Here is an 18,595-nt window from a genome sequence, read left to right on the forward strand (position 1 = left end):
GAATGTTAACTGTTTAAATGAAGGTATTAGTCTAAGAAAAACTGAATGCATATGGCTACGTGAATGCAGAGAGAATCTGTATTTCAGAGAGAAATATGGGATACTTAGAAGAAATATTCACAACAGATCATGGCTAGATATTTGAATATAAGGTGAAACTGCAGGTTTCTAAACATTATTAGAAATAAGGTTTTAACTTTATAAGGAATTATTATTTTCTGATGCAGAATTTCCCATTTTAATCATACTCCTGGTTATACTCTGAAGAGTATATTTGTTATGATTTATTTTTATTTTTAGATGTTGCTATTCTAAGTTTCAGTACTATATTTATCAGATATGAGATTTGTACTACCTGAAATATTATTTTTGATAGGAAAGATAGTTCTATAATTCAGACCTGGCCTTTATTTCTGTAGCGTGAAAAGCAAAATTATTGTATACATATTTGCTTCCAGCAAATTCATAATCAGTGGCAAAAAATAAAATAAAATAAAATGCATCAACTAGGAATAATCTTTAAAGGTATAAAAAACATACTAGATTAATAATGATTTTCAGAGAAACAGATACAATTGAGACTGGAGTTAAAAATTGGAGGTTTATTCCTCTCAACTCCTCTATTTGATTCCTTTGACATGACATTGACGGTAAGGAAGGCACACAGTGTAGGACTGGTGTCCTACAGTAATTGTTTCCACTGTAAAAGGAAGTCAGGCTAGGTGATTCTTATGTGTTTGATGATGAATTGATATTGGGGATTATCTTTATAATAATTTTTTGTTTGATTGTTTTTATCCAGGTTGTCTAGTTTATACTTCTAGCTGCCTAATATCTATATTCCACGGCCATTTATCAATATTGATGTAGAAAACCATGTCATTTTTGAAACTATTTATTTCTACTTCCATTAGCATTAGTCCAGCCATCTGTATCTGTCTCCAAGTGCTTCATAAAGGGGAGAAGGGGAAACAGGACTTAAGATGCATCATGCCATGGAGCACAATTTTACCTGCTGTGGTATGATGTACATACATTGGAAACACAACCCAATAGCCTGGAATAACAGCAATGCTGCCTTGGTGGGCAGTGCAAATCTTCAACTGTTTGCCCATCTTTCCTTTCTGTTGAACTACAGCCTCATATGGAAACCTGGCACTGCTAACATGAGAGATTCGGAGCACTTTTGTGAACAGGCTTGGGTAAATATCATAACATGCATAGGGCATGTTCCTAGCTGGTACTTTTGGTGCTCCTTATAAATACAGACATTGTTTTGAGTTTTGGAAATGTATAATGTTAATCCTTGTTTAGATTCTACCAGTGCAGTATTTTTAAGGAAAAATGTGTTTTACTGAGAACATATTTTTTTCTATGAAGATTTTCTTTTCTCCTTAAGACACAGCTTTATTTCTATGAAGCAAACAGAAGTAAAAATAGAAGATAAAATACTAACCCCATCTCTTTGTTCCATGCACATCCTGTACTTTGCATTACAATGTTTGTGCATGAGACAGCTGCATGTTTCTAGCCTAAATGATCCAGCTTGGAAATGTGAAAGAGAGTGAATGGGGTTGCCATCTAGTGTTTAATGAACAAAGAAAGTAAGGTATTTAATCTAAATGGATAGAACAGTTGAGAACTTTTCTTGCTTCTGTCTTTTGAGACAACCTTAACAATCTCAGCAATATAAAGATTTTTCAAATCTAGTATTAATTATTGTACTACTAACAAAGATGATAAATGACACACTATGCCTACAACAGGCCTTTTAGATTCACTGTGAAGTATAGATTCTGTTTTTTTTTTTTTTTTTTTTTTTTTTAGGCAACCTTTTTCTGTGACTGTGAGGATGAGTACCAAGGCTCCCAGTGTGAGGAATTTGATGCTTGTCAAAGCCAGCCCTGTCAGAACAACGCAACCTGCACCGACCTATTACAGAAACACGATGGGAACAATTTCACCTGCAGTTGCCTGGCTGGTGGGTATCATATTGTGCTGTGAATAATGCATTTTGTTTTAACATTTGGTGCATATCTTCTGCAGAGCAGTCAACTGTGTGTCTTCAGATAGCGGGAAAGGAGGAAAATAAAACCACATAAAGGCAGTTTTAAAAGGCTGGAAGACTCTTCACGTGTGAATAGTGCCACAAAAGCACGCCACCATACAGACAAGCCATAATGTAATGAGGGAATTGTTCATAGCTGATAGAACTTTACCTAGTAAGAAAAGATGACCAAAATTAGTTGGTTTGCTGCCTAACATCAGCTTTCTCTTAATGTTTCTCTCTCTCTTTTTTTTTTTTTTTTTTTTCAAATTTAGATTTTAAGTATACGTTGTAGCTAACCCTTCAATGAAGATGCCTTAATTATTACTAGTAAACTCTTTTATTTAGTTACACTGGTGACACAGAACAATGTTTCTCCAAACTATGCAGCTGTTAAATTACCTTAAATTTTTGAAAACTTTTTTAAAATTCAGAAACTAAACTGAGTAACTTGTGGATTTGATTAATGATCAAGTGCCTGAGTTCTCTGAAGTTATTTTAAGAACATTTGCCATTAAAATTTGATCAAATGAACATAGACATCTTAATTGAAATTAAAATTAAACTAAATATGATGGTCATAGTTGAATGCTGGAGGATAAATTAACGTTACATGCTGATGGAAAAACTTTACAAAATGACTGTTATAGAAAACTCAGTGTTATCTCAAATCTTACATTTCAAAGATAAGCTCTATTATTGTAATAGAACATTTACTTTATTTCTAAATAATTTTAGAAAATTAAAGTACAATAAAAGTTGTATAAGATTAAGATAAATATCAGGTAATTTATTTTGCCTCCTACAAACATTTTACTGTACATTTTTATTTCTGTCAAAAAACTGAGCAATTTGCTGGCTAATGAGTTATGAAATCACTTACTGGTCACTTGACATAAGAGTGAAAGGGGTCTTATCTGGGAAAAATGAAAATGGAAGATGCTTCTGGAACAGATCATCAGCTCTGCAGAATATAAAAAGCAGATGGAGAAATGAATAATTTGGTCAGGCTTCCAGTGGTTGTCTCTAAATGGTTGTCTAAAGATACACATTAATGCTGGATGGCTATTTATTTGTATGAACTAAAAAAAATAAATATGAAATATATGGTAACAACACTTTATTCTGACCTAAGGTGAGATCATGGAGTGGGCATTCTTACATTCTCTTAGAGATGGATATACTCTTATTTCTTACCCCTGTAATAATAAAAACAAACATGAACAACAATAACAACAACAAAACACTATTTGTTTTGTGTGTGTTTGTTTGTTTGTTAATAGTGAACAATAGTCTATTCAGGTGGCCTACTCATTGTTAACTTGTGTTTCTACCCATTAAAAATAATGTATATAGAAAAATATTAAAGATGGGAAAATAAGAGTTTAATCACAGCAACAGTAGTTTAATTATTGTTTTCTTTTGCAAAATTCAGAACCATTCACTGTATGAACAGTATTTTGTTTTCCAAATCTTGCTAGAAGGAAATGATATGAAAATCTATAACAGCACAAAATGAATAGGTGTAATGATTCTTTAAGTATTTGACCAGCAAACATTTTTTTTCCTACAATGATTGCTTAGCACCTCTAAATTTGTAGCACTTGCAACATACTTAGCATTAAACTCCCTAATCATATTCTCTTGCAGATGGACAAAACATGCCCTATAGATAATATTAAGATGGAACATATTTATTTTCATAAGGCTGACATAAAATATTATCTCTGATGAGTTTTGCCTCAAGCTATAGTGACATTCACAAGAAGCCAGAAAATTCGTTCAGCAAGCTTCAGAGCAACAAAATCAGTTATGCTTTTCTGTGCTAACATTCTTTTGGATGCACACTGAATTCCTGTGTAATTCTTAGCTCTCACATACTTACAATGATTTGAAGATGGAAAAATGTTTTAATGATTTAAGTGCATTAAACACTTCATTATGATTCATAAAAATAATCAGCTGAATGTGAGAACTGGGAAGCATATAGATGAAACAAATCAGTTGATGTAGTCTCTAGTATTTCATTTCTGGTTTTGTAAATGTTATGTTAATTTAAGACCGATTAGAATTAGATAAAATCCCTGACTAAGAATAAGGCTGAGGTCTCTCCACATGCCCCCTGGTCCAGAGGAGCTATCTCACAAGAGCACAGTTCTGGTTTTCAACCTTATTCCTCTTGAGTTTAGGTTACTTATGGGCATTAATCTAGATACAACAGAGTTGCTTTTTCCAGGCTTCACATTGCAGAAAGTAGGATCATAATGTAGTTCTCAATAGCATATAAAAGCGGTAAGGTACACAGAGAAGAAAGTCTTAGAGATTCTTTTCTATAGTAGTGCAACTCCAAATATAACAATCTGTGTTGAGACCTACTTTCTGGTGACATGAATAGATTTGAAAAGACAACTATTAGCCTGATGAAAAGGTTTTAATTAAATACAATTATTTAATCACAATAACAAAAACACACACACCTTTTTTATTATTTTTGGTTTTATTTTTTCCTTTCCTGCATAAGCAAAATCTTAGTCCAGGCATGTCCTCTGCCTCATTTTGGAGTCTTTGTCTCAGATACCTGCTCACAGCAGTGTTCTAACAGTGTCATCTAGTCCTAGCTTATGGGTCTTTAACACCAGCCATGGTGCTTATGATTTTATTTATTTATTTATTTTTAAGTAAAACACCTAGTATATAGTGTGTAGTTTCTTCTGTTATTGATTCAAGACAGTTTCTAGGAAGTAAATAAAAATTAGAACAGGAATTTGTGTTGTATTTGTTGAGGTATTTAAGTTAGGAGTATTTAATGATTTAGATTATGCTTTGTAAGTTTGTTCATTTTTTGGATGTTACAGACTTCAGACATATGGAACAAAGCAAACTGACGGTCAAATAATGGAGTACACACAATCTGTAGCTTGTGAACTTATAGAAGCTTATTTGGAAGAGTTTGCAATTGTGCTGAGCAGTTCTTCACAGCTCCCACTTAAAATAAACACCCTCTCTGAATCCCAGAAGTAGGAACAAATAACAGTCATTCAGCATATGCACAAATATTTCAGATGACAAGTCTTGTTTGAAGTCTTCCTAAAGATTTTTCACTTGAGATTCAAGATGCATTTGAAAATCATTCAAAATGACCTTTTTTTTTGGTTGTATGGGTCCTGATGAGAACCCATCACCAGTAAAATGCAATTTGATATAATCTCTAGATTTCCACCACTTATTTATGTTTCTCCAGTGAAGTATAAGTTCTTATTAAAAATCTCATTTTATAAGAAATTAGGAGACCGTCCCAGTTTCTATTTATTACTTTGGTTAATTCTGTTTAAGGAAACTAATATTAGTGTTTCGGTGACCTAATAATATGTTTAGTGAGAAAATCTCATTTTCCCTAAATTTTCTGAATGTTGTGTGCTGTTTTTGTAGGTTACACTGGAGAGCTGTGCCAGTCAGAGATTGATCATTGCATCCAGCAGCCATGCCAAAATGGAGGTACCTGCTCATCCAACATCCATGGATTCACTTGTCAGTGTCCAGAAGGTAAACAGTAATGATTTTTCTTGTACCTTGTACAAAGTGGTGTTCCATGGGGTGTACTTAGTCTGAACTTTCAGTTACATGAAAATACATTCAAAGTTGTACCTTAGGCCATAACTATAAGCAGAAAAAAATCCAGATGAGATATCTCTGTGTCATCAATAACACACAGAGTATGGTAAGAGCTTAGTGTTTCAGGGCATATGTTGCACAGAAATGTTCTCTCTATTTGCTTTCATCTCCACAATAGAAATTAGGCTCCAGCACTGTGAGAAAGATAAGACAATCTGAGGATCTAGCGTTTGTTCTGGTTTTTGTGTTGTCCAGTAAATGTGTGACAAAAGCTGCCTTCCATGCATTATTTGCATTTTTCTGGATCTGGGTCAGCTGGGTAAAGACTAAATGAATATTTTCAGTCCCCAAAATATTTAATTCATTTTCCTTTCTATTTGGAATTTGTTTCTTTTCCTACATGATCCTTTCAGTGATTCTCATTGGTAAACTTTGTAAATGTAACTATGTGAGATGAGGACGCTGTGATGGCGATGTGCATGCTTTTGTAACGTTTTGCTGAATGGAATGGCAGATAAAGTTATCGGGAGTGAAAGCTCTCAATTATGAATTCTTCTATTAGTTATTTATAATTAAGATTAAAACCTTGAACTAATTATATTTCTGATGTCAGTTAATATGCGGATGTTTTTGTCATGTCAGCACCCTGTGTTTGCTCTAAGGGTACGACTGATAACTATTCTGGTAATGCATAATTGCTTAATAATGAAAGATTATTTGTAATTTCTTTAGACTGATTCCTCACTTTTCTAGATTATTATACTTTAATGAGTGACCTACTTAAAACTGTGTTGAAACACAGACATGTTTTGACATCAGGGCAGATTTTGCATTTGGAAGAATTTTAGTGATTGTCTTACAACTAGTGGTAAAATTCAGTGAGAAAATTTTTCAATATTAGACTTGGTCAGTTATTTATTTGCATTTTTCTTAGGAAATCTGTTCAAGGGCTTCTGTGTGTCATGTAACTTAACTCCTTGCTCCTAATGACCTATTAATCAATATGACAACCAACGCTCAACTTCTTTTACTGCTGTTTGAGGCTCTGGCCATGACAACAGGGCTGTGTGTGGGTCAGGGTCCCCATGAGCCACCCTCTGCTGTGTGAGTGCTGTGGTGCTGCAACTAGGAAACAGTGCTCAAAGACTAGCTGCTTGGTGCCCTGCTGAAAGTCCTTGATTATTGTTAATACCTTGATTATTAATTAATACCTTGATTATTGTGTGGGGTTGCGGCTGCTCTCCTGCCCAGGGAGCTCATGCCAGCAGTGGGTCATCCACGAGGGGGCCGGGGCAGGCCCCGGTGTAGGCATCAGGGGCAGGAGTGCCCAGGGCCTTTGCAGCTCCTCTCTGTGGTATGAGAGAGCCCGTTGGCTGGGAGCAGGCCCAGCACAGGAGAGAAAACAGCCTCCCTTCATCCCTCTCAAGAACTGTTCTACCTGAAGAGAGGGATGGAGAGGTTATTTGATGTGCCATTGCTCGATGTGTAGTGTTCTTCTTATTAATAGTAGGTTTTCTGCTGCAGGAGGACCAAGTTACTTGTGCTTCTCTCTTATCGTCAGTCTTATTTCTATTTGGCTATCTCTGTGCAATGCCACTTGGTCCTACAGCCTTGTTGGCTGCTTTGTGTCTCCAATATTTCCCAGCATAATTTCTGTAATTCTAAGAGCAGCCACATTACAGAGCCAGGACGAAGTTGCTGAAGGAGCTGTTGCTCTGATTACTTATTTATTTGTCTAACATGCTCACATGCTATAAATATTCTCCTCCTCAAAAAGCAATGGGTCATCCCAAGGTAAAAATTGTACTGAAATACATTTACAACTCTTGTTAAAATCAATTTTTGTACATTGACCTGAATTATTCCCAATGTAGAGGGAAAACAACAACAACAACAAAAAACACTTTTGGAGAGAAGAGAAGGTTTCAGGAATCACCTTCTGAAGAATCACTTTCTGGACTGGCCAGGGTTATTCTCCTTGGAAAGAATAGTCTTGTATACTTCTGATTCTGAGTCCCTTGGAAATTAGCATTTTCTGAGAAAATCATTCTTAGGCTTGTAGAACACATGCCATCTTTTGTGCATGGTTGCTTTTCTATAGTGAGCCTGTGATAGAATAACAGAATGGTTTGGGTCGGAAGGGACCTTAAAGTCCACCGAGTCCCAACTCCCTGCCAAGGGCAGGGATAATTCCCACCAGCCCAGGCTGCCCAAATCCCATCCAGCCTGGCCTTGGGCGGTGTGAGGGGTGGGCCACCCACAGCTTCTCTGGGCAGCCTTTAACAGTGCCTCACCACCCTTGTAGAGAAGACTTTCTTCCTTAGATTTAATCTAAATCTACCCTCTTTTAGTTTAAATTTACTACTTGTCCACTACGCTCCCTGATGAAGTGTCCCTCTCCAGCGTTCCTGTAGGCCACCTTTAGTTACTGGAAGACCATTGTAAGGTCTTCCTGAAGTCTTCATGATAACAGCAGCTCCAGGGGTTTTCCTTGACTTTCTAGTAATTACTGCTGTTTCAAAGGGTGAATACTTCTGATGAGGTTATGTAGTCGTGTTTCCTGCTTATGTCCTCACCATAAAGAGAGAAGAGCATTGCTGCAGAAATGATGCTTGGCATGTTTGCAAGGGCCAATGCTGCTGCTGTGGAGTAGCCAGTAGGCTCTTAGATAGTAAGGTGTTCCTTTTACATCTTGTTTTGGAAGACCTACTAATGCCAACAAGCTCAGGAATTCATGTATTGTGGTGGAGGGAGAGAAGGGTTTCATTTTTCTAGATGCTTTTTGAGACCTTATTCTCTCACAGAGGCATATTTTGAGTGCTTTTGATTGGTTTTGAAGAGATTTGGTTATTTTTGTAGATACAACAAAAAATAATTAATTGAAAATTACAGGTGCTGCAACTTGCAGATTTGCTTTTTTTTTAGTGTGCTCAAATTTTCCATTAAAAATAAAACACACACACAAAAACCATGACAGATTTTCTAATTTAAGTAAGATCTCTAGCTCTGCTGCTGTTCTCCTGCTGTGTGTAATAGCAATTGCTTGTTGAGAAAAGGCCTTTCTTTCTGTAGTGCTAATTCAGCACAGTTGGGGAAAACTAGCCAAAGAGCTTATACATGTGTAAAAACTAAAACTGGAGATATAGTGTGGACAGGCAGAAAACGATAAGAGCAGATGGAAAATGTCATAAAGGGAGAAGAAAAAGATGGCAGAAAAATGAATGAGATGGAAACAATGAGGAATGTTCTAGAGACTGTACAGTTCTTTTAGAAATGAGATCTGTGGCTCATGAAAGAGGCATGTGATAACTTACAGAAGGTGAGATTTGAGTGAAAAATCTCTGAAAAAGAAGCCTAGAATGAATACGAAAATGTCGTGATTATTCTTTAGACAAACTTATTCTCTTAATAAGGTGAAGTTTTTTACACTTGAAGGTTTCATTTTCTGTGACACATTGTAGAATTTAATGTGTCCAAAATGCTCAAAAATAAATTGCTGTATGAAATTTGATGAGTAACCTTTTATTAAAGAGCAAATTGTATTTTACGCTCAAATCTGTAATGAATAAACCTGAGCAATATTAAGGACTGAAAAATGTATTTTAAAATTTCACATTATTATTATTGTGAAGGGGTTATTCATTGCAATATTTGTTAAAATAAATAAATATAGAAATAATAATCATTTGTGATAAGGAAATGCAAGTGTTACTAATCTGCTATCACGCATGCAAATCTTGTCAAATTGGTAGAATGAAAGACTTGATATTTTTTTATATATAATATGTTTGTATTTTATGTATTTTAAACATTTGAAGAGCTTTTGCCAAGTTCATTCATAAGATATTATTAAATCAATAGTGGAATATGATAGATAGATATGTTTTATCTGAACAAAGCCAGATGAAAATAAACAAAGAGTGGATCAGTTATAAGAAAGAAACAAACTCCTGTAAGATGTTTAGATGTTTCTGAAATTCTCTTATATGCAATTTCAATGTCCTGATAATATCTGCAGATGAACTTTATCCAGTACTGTCGGAATACATTGATTTTCAATTAAAAAAAAAAAAAAAAAAAAAAAAAAAAAAAAAAGGCATGTAGTTGACCAGCCACGTGAAACCGTCTTAGATTCTTGGGATTTTGCTTCTTCCTCTATCTGGAGGTTACCGGCTCTGATAGGAGTCACAGAAAACTTTTAATCCAGATTAATATAAAATACTCTTCAGCAGTAAGTTTCATAACCAGTCTGTAGAAAGAACTAGAGAGAAAACAATGTTATGTTTAAGAGTTAAATGTTTAGATTACTTGCAATTCACGTTTCAGGACTGATTTTATTTTATTGTTGTCAGTTTGATTTGTCTAGCTGCAGGTAATTATAGCTAGGTAACATACAGAGCAAAAGTGCTCTGAAACACCTGCTTATAATTGGAAAACAGCAAATTAATGTTCTTATTGTGGTTTCTGCAATTTACAAAATACAGAGCTTGACAACTATAGAAGATGCTAAGCTGTGATTCATATGTGTTGATTTGCAACAGCAGCTAGAAAATGCACATTATCGCCATGAATTTTAAATGACAGGGAGAAAATAAGTTATTTTCCTATATTAAGAATTAGTTTTTATGATTTTCACTTCTTCTGGGCTTCATTGTTCATGTAAAAGCCTTTTTCTAGATCATATCTTGCAAATGTAATTCTAGCTTCTTCAGGTTTACGTACTTGAACCTCTTTATTATCTTGATTCCAGGAAACTAGGATACACAGCTGTTGTATCTGTAAGATTTCCCAAGGTTACCAGTGATTACAGAATGCAGAATACTTCATATTACCAGAAGAGAGTCTAATTTACCTGTAGAACATTTTGTTGTTAATTAAAAATTTTATGGCTGTTTAGTTTCTGATACTTTATGCTAATCCTGTGTTTTTACCTGGCATTGTCCCAAATTGACCCTATTTTTAGTAGACTTCTTGTTAATTTTTTAACATGTTTAGCCTCTGTTTGTTGAGACTTAGCTAGGGTGAATTTCAATCAAAATCTTGCAACTACTTTTTAATCATTTCTTGTTTCCTTATGATATGTTTTTCCCTTTACAGAATCCTGGTTAAATTCCATCAGACATCTTGTATTTCCTCATAAAACAATTTTCTGTAAGGAAAGTAACAAATTGCTTGTTTTTCTTTCAGTATTTATCCATGGATTTCAAACCTAAATGTTTTCTAATCACTAGTCATAGCAATTCACAAGTTTATATTTCCACATTTGCGTTTTTCTTGGAATTAGGTCTAAGATAACATTCGTGCAATCTGGTTGTTTCACAGACTGTATAAAAAGCAGTTGTACAACATCTTCAGAAAATGTTTGACTTCCTTGATTTATTGCTTGACTCTTGCTTTCAATAGCCAAGTAATTAAAATCTCACCATGATGAGAAATCTGGCTTTTATCCAGAGCTTTTTTATCTCTGAAAACATTTTCTGATCTACTTTCTGTCATTGCCCTGGAGGTCTGTAGCAATATAGAAAGAATATCACCTGACTGGCTACCTTTTTTCTTGACAACTAACCACATGGTTTGTTCAGTGTAAGCACAAATATTGCATTGTGTCTTTGAACAGTATAACTCTTTTCTAATATTGCCTTTCCCCTTTGCTTTCTGTGTTATTCCTTTGGTAAATTTTGCTTCCAGAAATTTTAAATCATCAGTAGTCTTTACATTTTAGTCACGTCCCTGTTACATGAATAATGACCTAGATGCAGGGTTGTGTTTGTCAGCTAGCTGAAGAACAATTCAGGGGATAATCTTCTGCCGTTAAATGTAATCCTCATTCTTTTTTCTTCCAGCATTTTACTCTGTTTTCAATCAATACATCTCTGCATTTGATTTTTAAATTTATTGACATTTTTTGTTTTCAACAATTTTATTGATATGGACACAAAGGTACAATCATAAATGTTGAAATAATACATGTTTGATGCAGATGTGTGACTACTGTTGATTCTAGTACTTTTAGATACTTAACTCGTACCATAAGATTTAAACTTCCAGAAGAACTGAACACATTTCACAGTGCAGTCAAAGATAGCACAAGGGCAACATGTTTTAGTATATTTTAAACTTGCATATGTTCTTGAAGTGCTTTGTCACTTGAAACATTAGCCATCTGCCAGTAAGCTTCTCTTTGTAGGGAAGATTATGGCAAAGGTTGTAGTGAAGCAGCATTAGTGTAATGTGTGACCTCAGATCTCCTTGATCCTTTTTAATCCGGTTTCAGAGTTAGTGTAGAGATTTCCCCAGACTCATTGGTTGATCTCCTCCTGGTAATACTTAAAAGTCCTTGCAGATTCTTTTAAATCCATCTAGGGTTTTATGGTAAAAGTAAAGGCTTTTCTAATTTGCCAGCAAACTGTTGCTGGAATTAGATATTTGATTTTAGGGTTTCCATTCCCTTCAGTTTCTGATGGCTATGCAGCTACCATCTACAGGAGGGACCTCTACTACAGGATTCCCCGATATCTGTTTTTAGGTTGTCTCTTTTCCACATTACTGTGCAGGTGGTACTGATAAAGCCCGTGAAGCAATCTGAGCCATAGGACATCAGAGAGGGAAGAATGTCCTTACCGATCTTCTTTGCCAGAACACTGCCATATCTACATTTCTTTCCTGGTCTGTAGCTGAGGTTAGGAGTTATTCATAGTTAACTGTTAATGATTTCAATCTCTGTTTTTTTTTTTTTTTTTTTTTTTTTTTTTTTTTTTTTTTAAACTGTTCATTCCATATGTCTGGCATGAGTTATGAACATATGAGGGAAATGTGGCTTTTTCAGTTCCTAAAAGCCTCCTGCCAAAAGTGTCCAAGAATATGTTGATTTTGTCTAGAACTCACAGGGCAGTTGTTACCTTTCCATCTTTTCTGTAGCTACAATAATCTGTGGTTTGTTAATTCTCTGAATAGAACCCTGTAATACACTCTGTGTAGGTTACTAATTTTTTTATACCCATTTTCCCCTCTTTCTCACATAGTTCAATGAGTTTTTGTGGATCTATAAAATAGTGTGCCTCTCTCTGAGGGATCCCTCAGGAGGTTTCAAATTAATTGCCAGTTTATTTTATTTTATTTTATTTTATTTTATTTTATTTTATTTTATTTTATTTTATTTTATTTTATTTTATTTTATTTTATTTTATTGTGTGTGCTGGAAACTTTAACATCTTTAGGTTAGTTATCTCAATTCTCACTAGCTCTTCAAGTCTTGGAGCTCAGTCAAGTTGACAGACCATGCTCAGTTCACTAGATCTTTCTGGACCAGGTTTTTAACAAACCTAAATAAGAACAAACTAGAGTTTGAACCTGTTCACAATATTTTTGTTACGCTTTAAAATGCAAATTGATCTATTTCTTATATATTTTTTTTCAGAAATGCAAACTTCTTGACTTGCTATCCATGATTACAGTGCTGGAAGTACAGTAGAAACTCGTATGCTCTGAAACTAACGCATCTGTCAAATTTAACTTAAAACCATTTCCTCATGTATCTTGCTTGAAACGTGAAATGATACTGTTTAGAACAAAAAATATTTACACAGTAAGATAATGAGATGCTGTAAAGTTTATACTGAATATAGTATTTTGTCTCACTTGCAATATTCATCATATGCTTTATGCAATAGAGAGATTCAGTTCTCGTACATTTGTTTTTAATCCAACATTGAGGCTTTATAAATATAAAACCTATAGCTATATGGCCAAAAATCCTCTTCATTCCATCAGGGATAAGATTTTAAACATTGAGTGTTAATCCAAAGTGTCACCTGTCATTATTTGTCTTCATGCTCTGAGATGTTGGCAGGCTGCTATAGAACAGAGCCAGCTCCTCCATCTTCATCGCTCCTGTCAATAGTAGGCAAATGCTGTGGGATTTCTGTTATCATTATTTCTTTTTATTTCATTTTCTATTTTTCTGATTAAATATTTTTGGTCTGTTAAAATAATTTTTCATGCGTTTGCTTATTTTCTTCTCTTGTTCTGAAGGGTGTCTGAGATGGGGCTGCAACCTCCTCAGTAGCTGTGGCCATGTGGCTTTGTGGCTTGTTCTCTTTTAGACTGGCACAACTGCCATAGTTTATGCTTTCCATTAGAGCAGATTTGTTCAGCTGGCTTGATGGGTCTCGAGTGGAGGCTGGCCTGATTTGCTCCTGATTTGGCATTCCGAGTGATTACAGTATTGAAATTTTAAGAGCTGTTCTACGATGTCAGATATGCCAGGGAATTTTGACCAGACGTGTTTGCTGAGCAAAAGTGATGATCTGTAGGAATGAGCCATACCATTTCCACGAGGAAATCGTTTTAAAAAAAAATAAAAATTGAAAGGATGGTTTGCTCTTTTATTTGGACGGGTAATAGAATTTGAATATTCTTCTTGGACTTGCTTTACATACAATAATGTTACTATGTAACTGATGTATGCATATATGTGTGATACAAACTATAGTAAATAAAATAATATTTCATAATAATTATGAATTTTATGCAAGTATTATTCTTTTCTACATTTAAGACAAAACAGAACTCCTCCCTTGCAATGATATTCTTTTCTTTATGCTGAATTTTACATGGTGTTGCTTCAATAAATCATTGTCAGCTAATAAGAGGTATGTTCTTCAAAAAATGAATTCTTTTAAATTATTATAGATTAGTTAAACTCATGGGGTCCTTTAGAGTTGTTATTCTTAACCAACACATTAGCAGTAATGAAAAAAGATCAATTTTGGATTTTTTTTTTTTTTTTTTCCTTCCAGGCTAGTCTGTTAATAAGTTACTGATCCCTAGAAAATTTCTTCCACTTTTCTAGCCATATGTACTTAAAGTGGATAAGCCCTGTCAGAATCAACAAATACTTTTGGACTTCACTGTTTTAATCATGTGATAGTATGATGCTATCTGAAATATCTTGTATCATACAATGTTAACTGGTAAAATTAGAATTTAAAGTATATAGGGAGTCTGTATTTTTCTCATTGTCATAGAATAAAAAATGTAGATATGTCCATGTCTTAATTTTAACTTGGTTTAATTATTACAATTGTATGTTTAACTATCAAAACCATTTATTTCTTTTAGGGTTTTTAGGAACCTCTTGTGAAGACAAAATAGACCCTTGTGCATCATCTCCCTGCCAGAACAATGGAACCTGTTATGCCGATAGACTTGTCTTCTCCTGCAGTTGTAGTCCTGGATTTACAGGACCTATGTGTGCTCAGCTGATTGACTTCTGTGCTCTGAATCCTTGTGCACATGGCATTTGTCGCAGTGTTGGAACCAGCTACAAATGCCTCTGTATCCCCGGTTTGTACCAAACAATTACATTACATGTTTTATAAATCTTCCAAGGTTTTATACGTAGATTCCAATATATAGTTTATATATAGTTTAAATATATATAGTTTAAAATTAATTCCTCTTTTCTTTTCAGTATGTAAAACACGTTGAGCAGATGTTCTATCTGTTTAGAATGACAATAGGAATCTTTTGATTTAGAAAATCAAAAATTGCAGGGTAAGCACTGAAAATACCCACTGAGATCCATATGGGTTGGTGATATTTACAGCTGTGTTATAAAAGAGTATTGTGCAGGATAAACCTTTCTAAGGTGAGGTATCACTGTCATCGAAATTACAAAATTTGATAGAGAGAATGGAAAACATGACAGCAATGTTGGGGAAGGAATGGAAACAGACAAGGTAGTTCAACAAAGGAAGGAAAAAAATGGTTACCCTAAAGGGTTTAGTTCTGCCATGCTTGTATAAATTATCTCTCTTCAGAAGTTCCAGTGGTACTGCTCAGGTGAGTACAGCTGGTGGGCTTGGGTGGTACCTGCTTGATGACACAGCTTGTCTGTGCATGGTGTCTGGGTTGCGTTTTTCTTAGGTCTAGATATTTTTTTCTTTATTATACCAATGTTGTAAAGTATTGAGCTTTTATGGCCCCTTTAAATATTTTAGCCCTGAAAACTAATAGGTAGAGTAATTGAATGAATTATACCATATGTGTAGAAAAAGATTATATTTTAGTGCACACCCACTACCACTTATGCATTTACAGGGTAAAAAACAATAATCTTTCTTTTGGTTTAAATAATTTTTGCACTATTGTTTAAAAGAAAAAAAAAAAGTTCCTATGCAGCTATAAACTTGAAATCTGCAAAAGTTAAGTGGAAAATAAATCCCCAGTGCACAAGGATGAGTTAAGGAGTGAAGCTGGATAGTTAGTAACTACATAAACGTGACACTGCGATGTGCGTATTGTTTTGGAAGCTCCTTTTGGAGAAATGCCTGCTCTCTGCTTTGACTTGTCTTCTGGGAAGCCAGTCGCAAGTCTCCATCTCCAGCTCTTTTCCTTGTCTCCTCAGTTAGCAAGTTGTGGAGCTACCCTACCAATCATAAAGCCTGAAGTAGATTGCTAATCTGAGTATTAGTATGTACAGCATCCCAATGCTTTCTTTTGGCTTGTACATAGAAAGAAGGTGGCTTCTTTCTCTTCCAGAGAAGTTTCTCTTTCTGCTCCCTAGAAGGAAGCCCACAATCTGTTCCTATAATGCGTTTCTTCTCACAGTAGTATAGTGAGTATTAAGACAAAAACAGGGTAAAAATAGGTGTTTCATTTGACTTTCAAGTATTGTTGGCATTTTGAGGAAGAAAGATCCAATGTCCCTTCTTGCTGCTTGTGTTTCTTATGCCTTCTTAGAGCAAGGTGAAATATAGGCAACTCTTCTATTTTCCTTGACAGGAGTGAGGTTTTATCTAAGATTCTGTAGCCCGTAAAACTGGTATCTCATCTGAAAAAAGATCTCTGAAGACACAAGTAAGAACTACCAGCTTATATTTTGGATTGTATATTTAGTGCACACTTCAAAGTGTTAGTTTCAGTAACTGATATATATGATCATCAAGGAAGTTCCATATGTTGAGAAGAAAGTTTGAAACTGGTCAAGGATGAAAGCATTCACCGCTTTGTAGGAATAATGGATTGATTTTTGAAAATAAGTTATCACTCATTAAATCAATAGATGTGGAAAGAACAGGTTTCAGCATTATGAATACTTCAGCATAAGGAATCGTGCTGTGTAGCAAGATTCTTGCTGATGTATGCTATCCTGAGAGGGAGGCCAAAATATGGTTGTATAGTTTCACAGCTTTATTGCTGAGATTTTGTTCTTTCATTGTGTTTTGATTTTGGGAAGAAGACACTTCTGGTAATAGGTCAGACACTAACATTAATCATCGCTACTTAGACACAATGAAAGAACCATCAGAACCTTTTTTTTTTTTTTTTTTTTTTTTTTTTTTGAGAAGTACTCACAAATGAACAGAAGTTAATGGAAATTACAGGTTTATAATCAAAATACATTCTACATTCTGCTTTATAAAAGGAGAAAGATATAAATGTGAAGTGCAGACTCTACCATAGCAGTATAGCAGTGTTATAATTTATTTCTTGTTCAGGAAATGAGAAATTATACCTATGGTATTATAAAAATCTCATGATATCATATAGGAACTTCTGTAAGCATTGAGACATATTACCTCATTTAAAACAAAACAAACATCACTACCCCCCCAACAAAAATAAACAAACAAATAAATAAAAGCTTGCAGCTTTTCTGAAACTAGAGTGTAGGTAGATTTGTTTGTTTGTTTGTTTGTTTGTTTTGGTGGCATGATAGGTGAGGATATTTAAGTGACTTCAGAATACAGAAGTAGTATGACCTATCATTTGGTTTCTGTTATATACTTCAGGAAGTGAAGATGACAATTCTTTCATTTCAAATTTTCAGTCCTCCTTTTTGAAGTGTTTAAATGCTTTGCCATTGTATTGCATAACAGAGGAACCCCTAGAGAATATAACTGATTATTGAGATGAAAAGCAACATACTTAATCATATTTAAATAGAGCTAGCATACCTGTCTTATTGAGAGAACAAGCTAGAATTCATATAAGTTGATAATTAGTTCCATGTCTGAAAAAATATCTTTTGATTGCAAGTGGTTGAATTTTCCAGGTGATATTTTCCTGAATTCTTTATTAGAACTAATAACGTGATAGTTTAATATTTACTCATTCACTGTTCTTTTCCTTGCCCAGTCCTCAGAAGGACTAAATAGCAGAGGGCGTGAACAGGAGAAAACGGGTTGTGATTCTAAATAAATAAATATCTACACCTGTAGATATGATGTGGAGGGGAACACTTGACAGGTAGGAACATGAAAGTTGCTTGGTAGCATCAAGCTATTCCTTGCTTGGCTAGTGTGTATTTTGTTAACTTGTTCAGATTCTGAATAGAAAAGGGCTGTTTTTCTAGCTGTTGCATAGTGCAAGCAGTTAGGGCATGGTCAAGAAAAATCTCTACAGAGGATGGTGAAACTATTGAGATGAGGAGCTGCCTAACTCTGGAGGACATGGAAAGTGATGAAAATATATCTATATGGTTTGATTCTTCAGTGGTTTTTGATGTATGACTGAAACCAGAGTTAACTGGGGGAAAAAAAAAGACCTACAAAGAGTACAAAGAGCATTTTAAAAAAAAATACCTGTGCTGTGTATGCTCTGGAAAGTTCTGAAAAGAATAGACAGGAGACAAATGCTTTGAATTATAGAAACTGAAAAACAAAGAAAGATATTTTACCCTTGGATAACTGATGCATTACGTCATCCGAAGCCTGAACTTCCCAGTTAGTGTCAAAATTTTCTCCTACGTTTCTAGCACAAAAAGGGATCCAACTTGGAACTGTAGTATCAGGAGCTGTCCAGCACAAGGGCTCTCCTGAGGTGTCCCTGAAAGGCGATGCTAGGCATTTCTTGTTCTGGGAAAACCAGAGAAGGCTTAAGAATCTTCAGTATGTCTTCTACCTGTCTTCTACCTCTCATATATTATGGAAA

General features: G+C 34.7%; 1 protein-coding gene across 1 annotated transcript in view; it reads left to right on the forward strand.

Annotated features, from left to right (window-relative positions):
• DNER (delta/notch like EGF repeat containing) overlaps positions 1-18,595 on the forward strand; it is a 121,398-nt gene that overhangs the window by 79,773 nt on the left and 23,030 nt on the right. The window contains exons 6-8 of the mRNA XM_082767545.1: positions 1,828-1,981; positions 5,477-5,590; positions 14,780-15,004. Of these exons, the coding sequence (XP_082623671.1) occupies positions 1,828-1,981; positions 5,477-5,590; positions 14,780-15,004 (493 nt within the window). The remainder of the gene's footprint in view (positions 1-1,827; positions 1,982-5,476; positions 5,591-14,779; positions 15,005-18,595) is intronic.

Source organism: Aythya marila, assembly GCF_965140915.1.
Source record: "Aythya marila genome assembly, chromosome: 9".
Classification (NCBI taxonomy): domain Eukaryota; kingdom Metazoa; phylum Chordata; class Aves; order Anseriformes; family Anatidae; genus Aythya; species Aythya marila.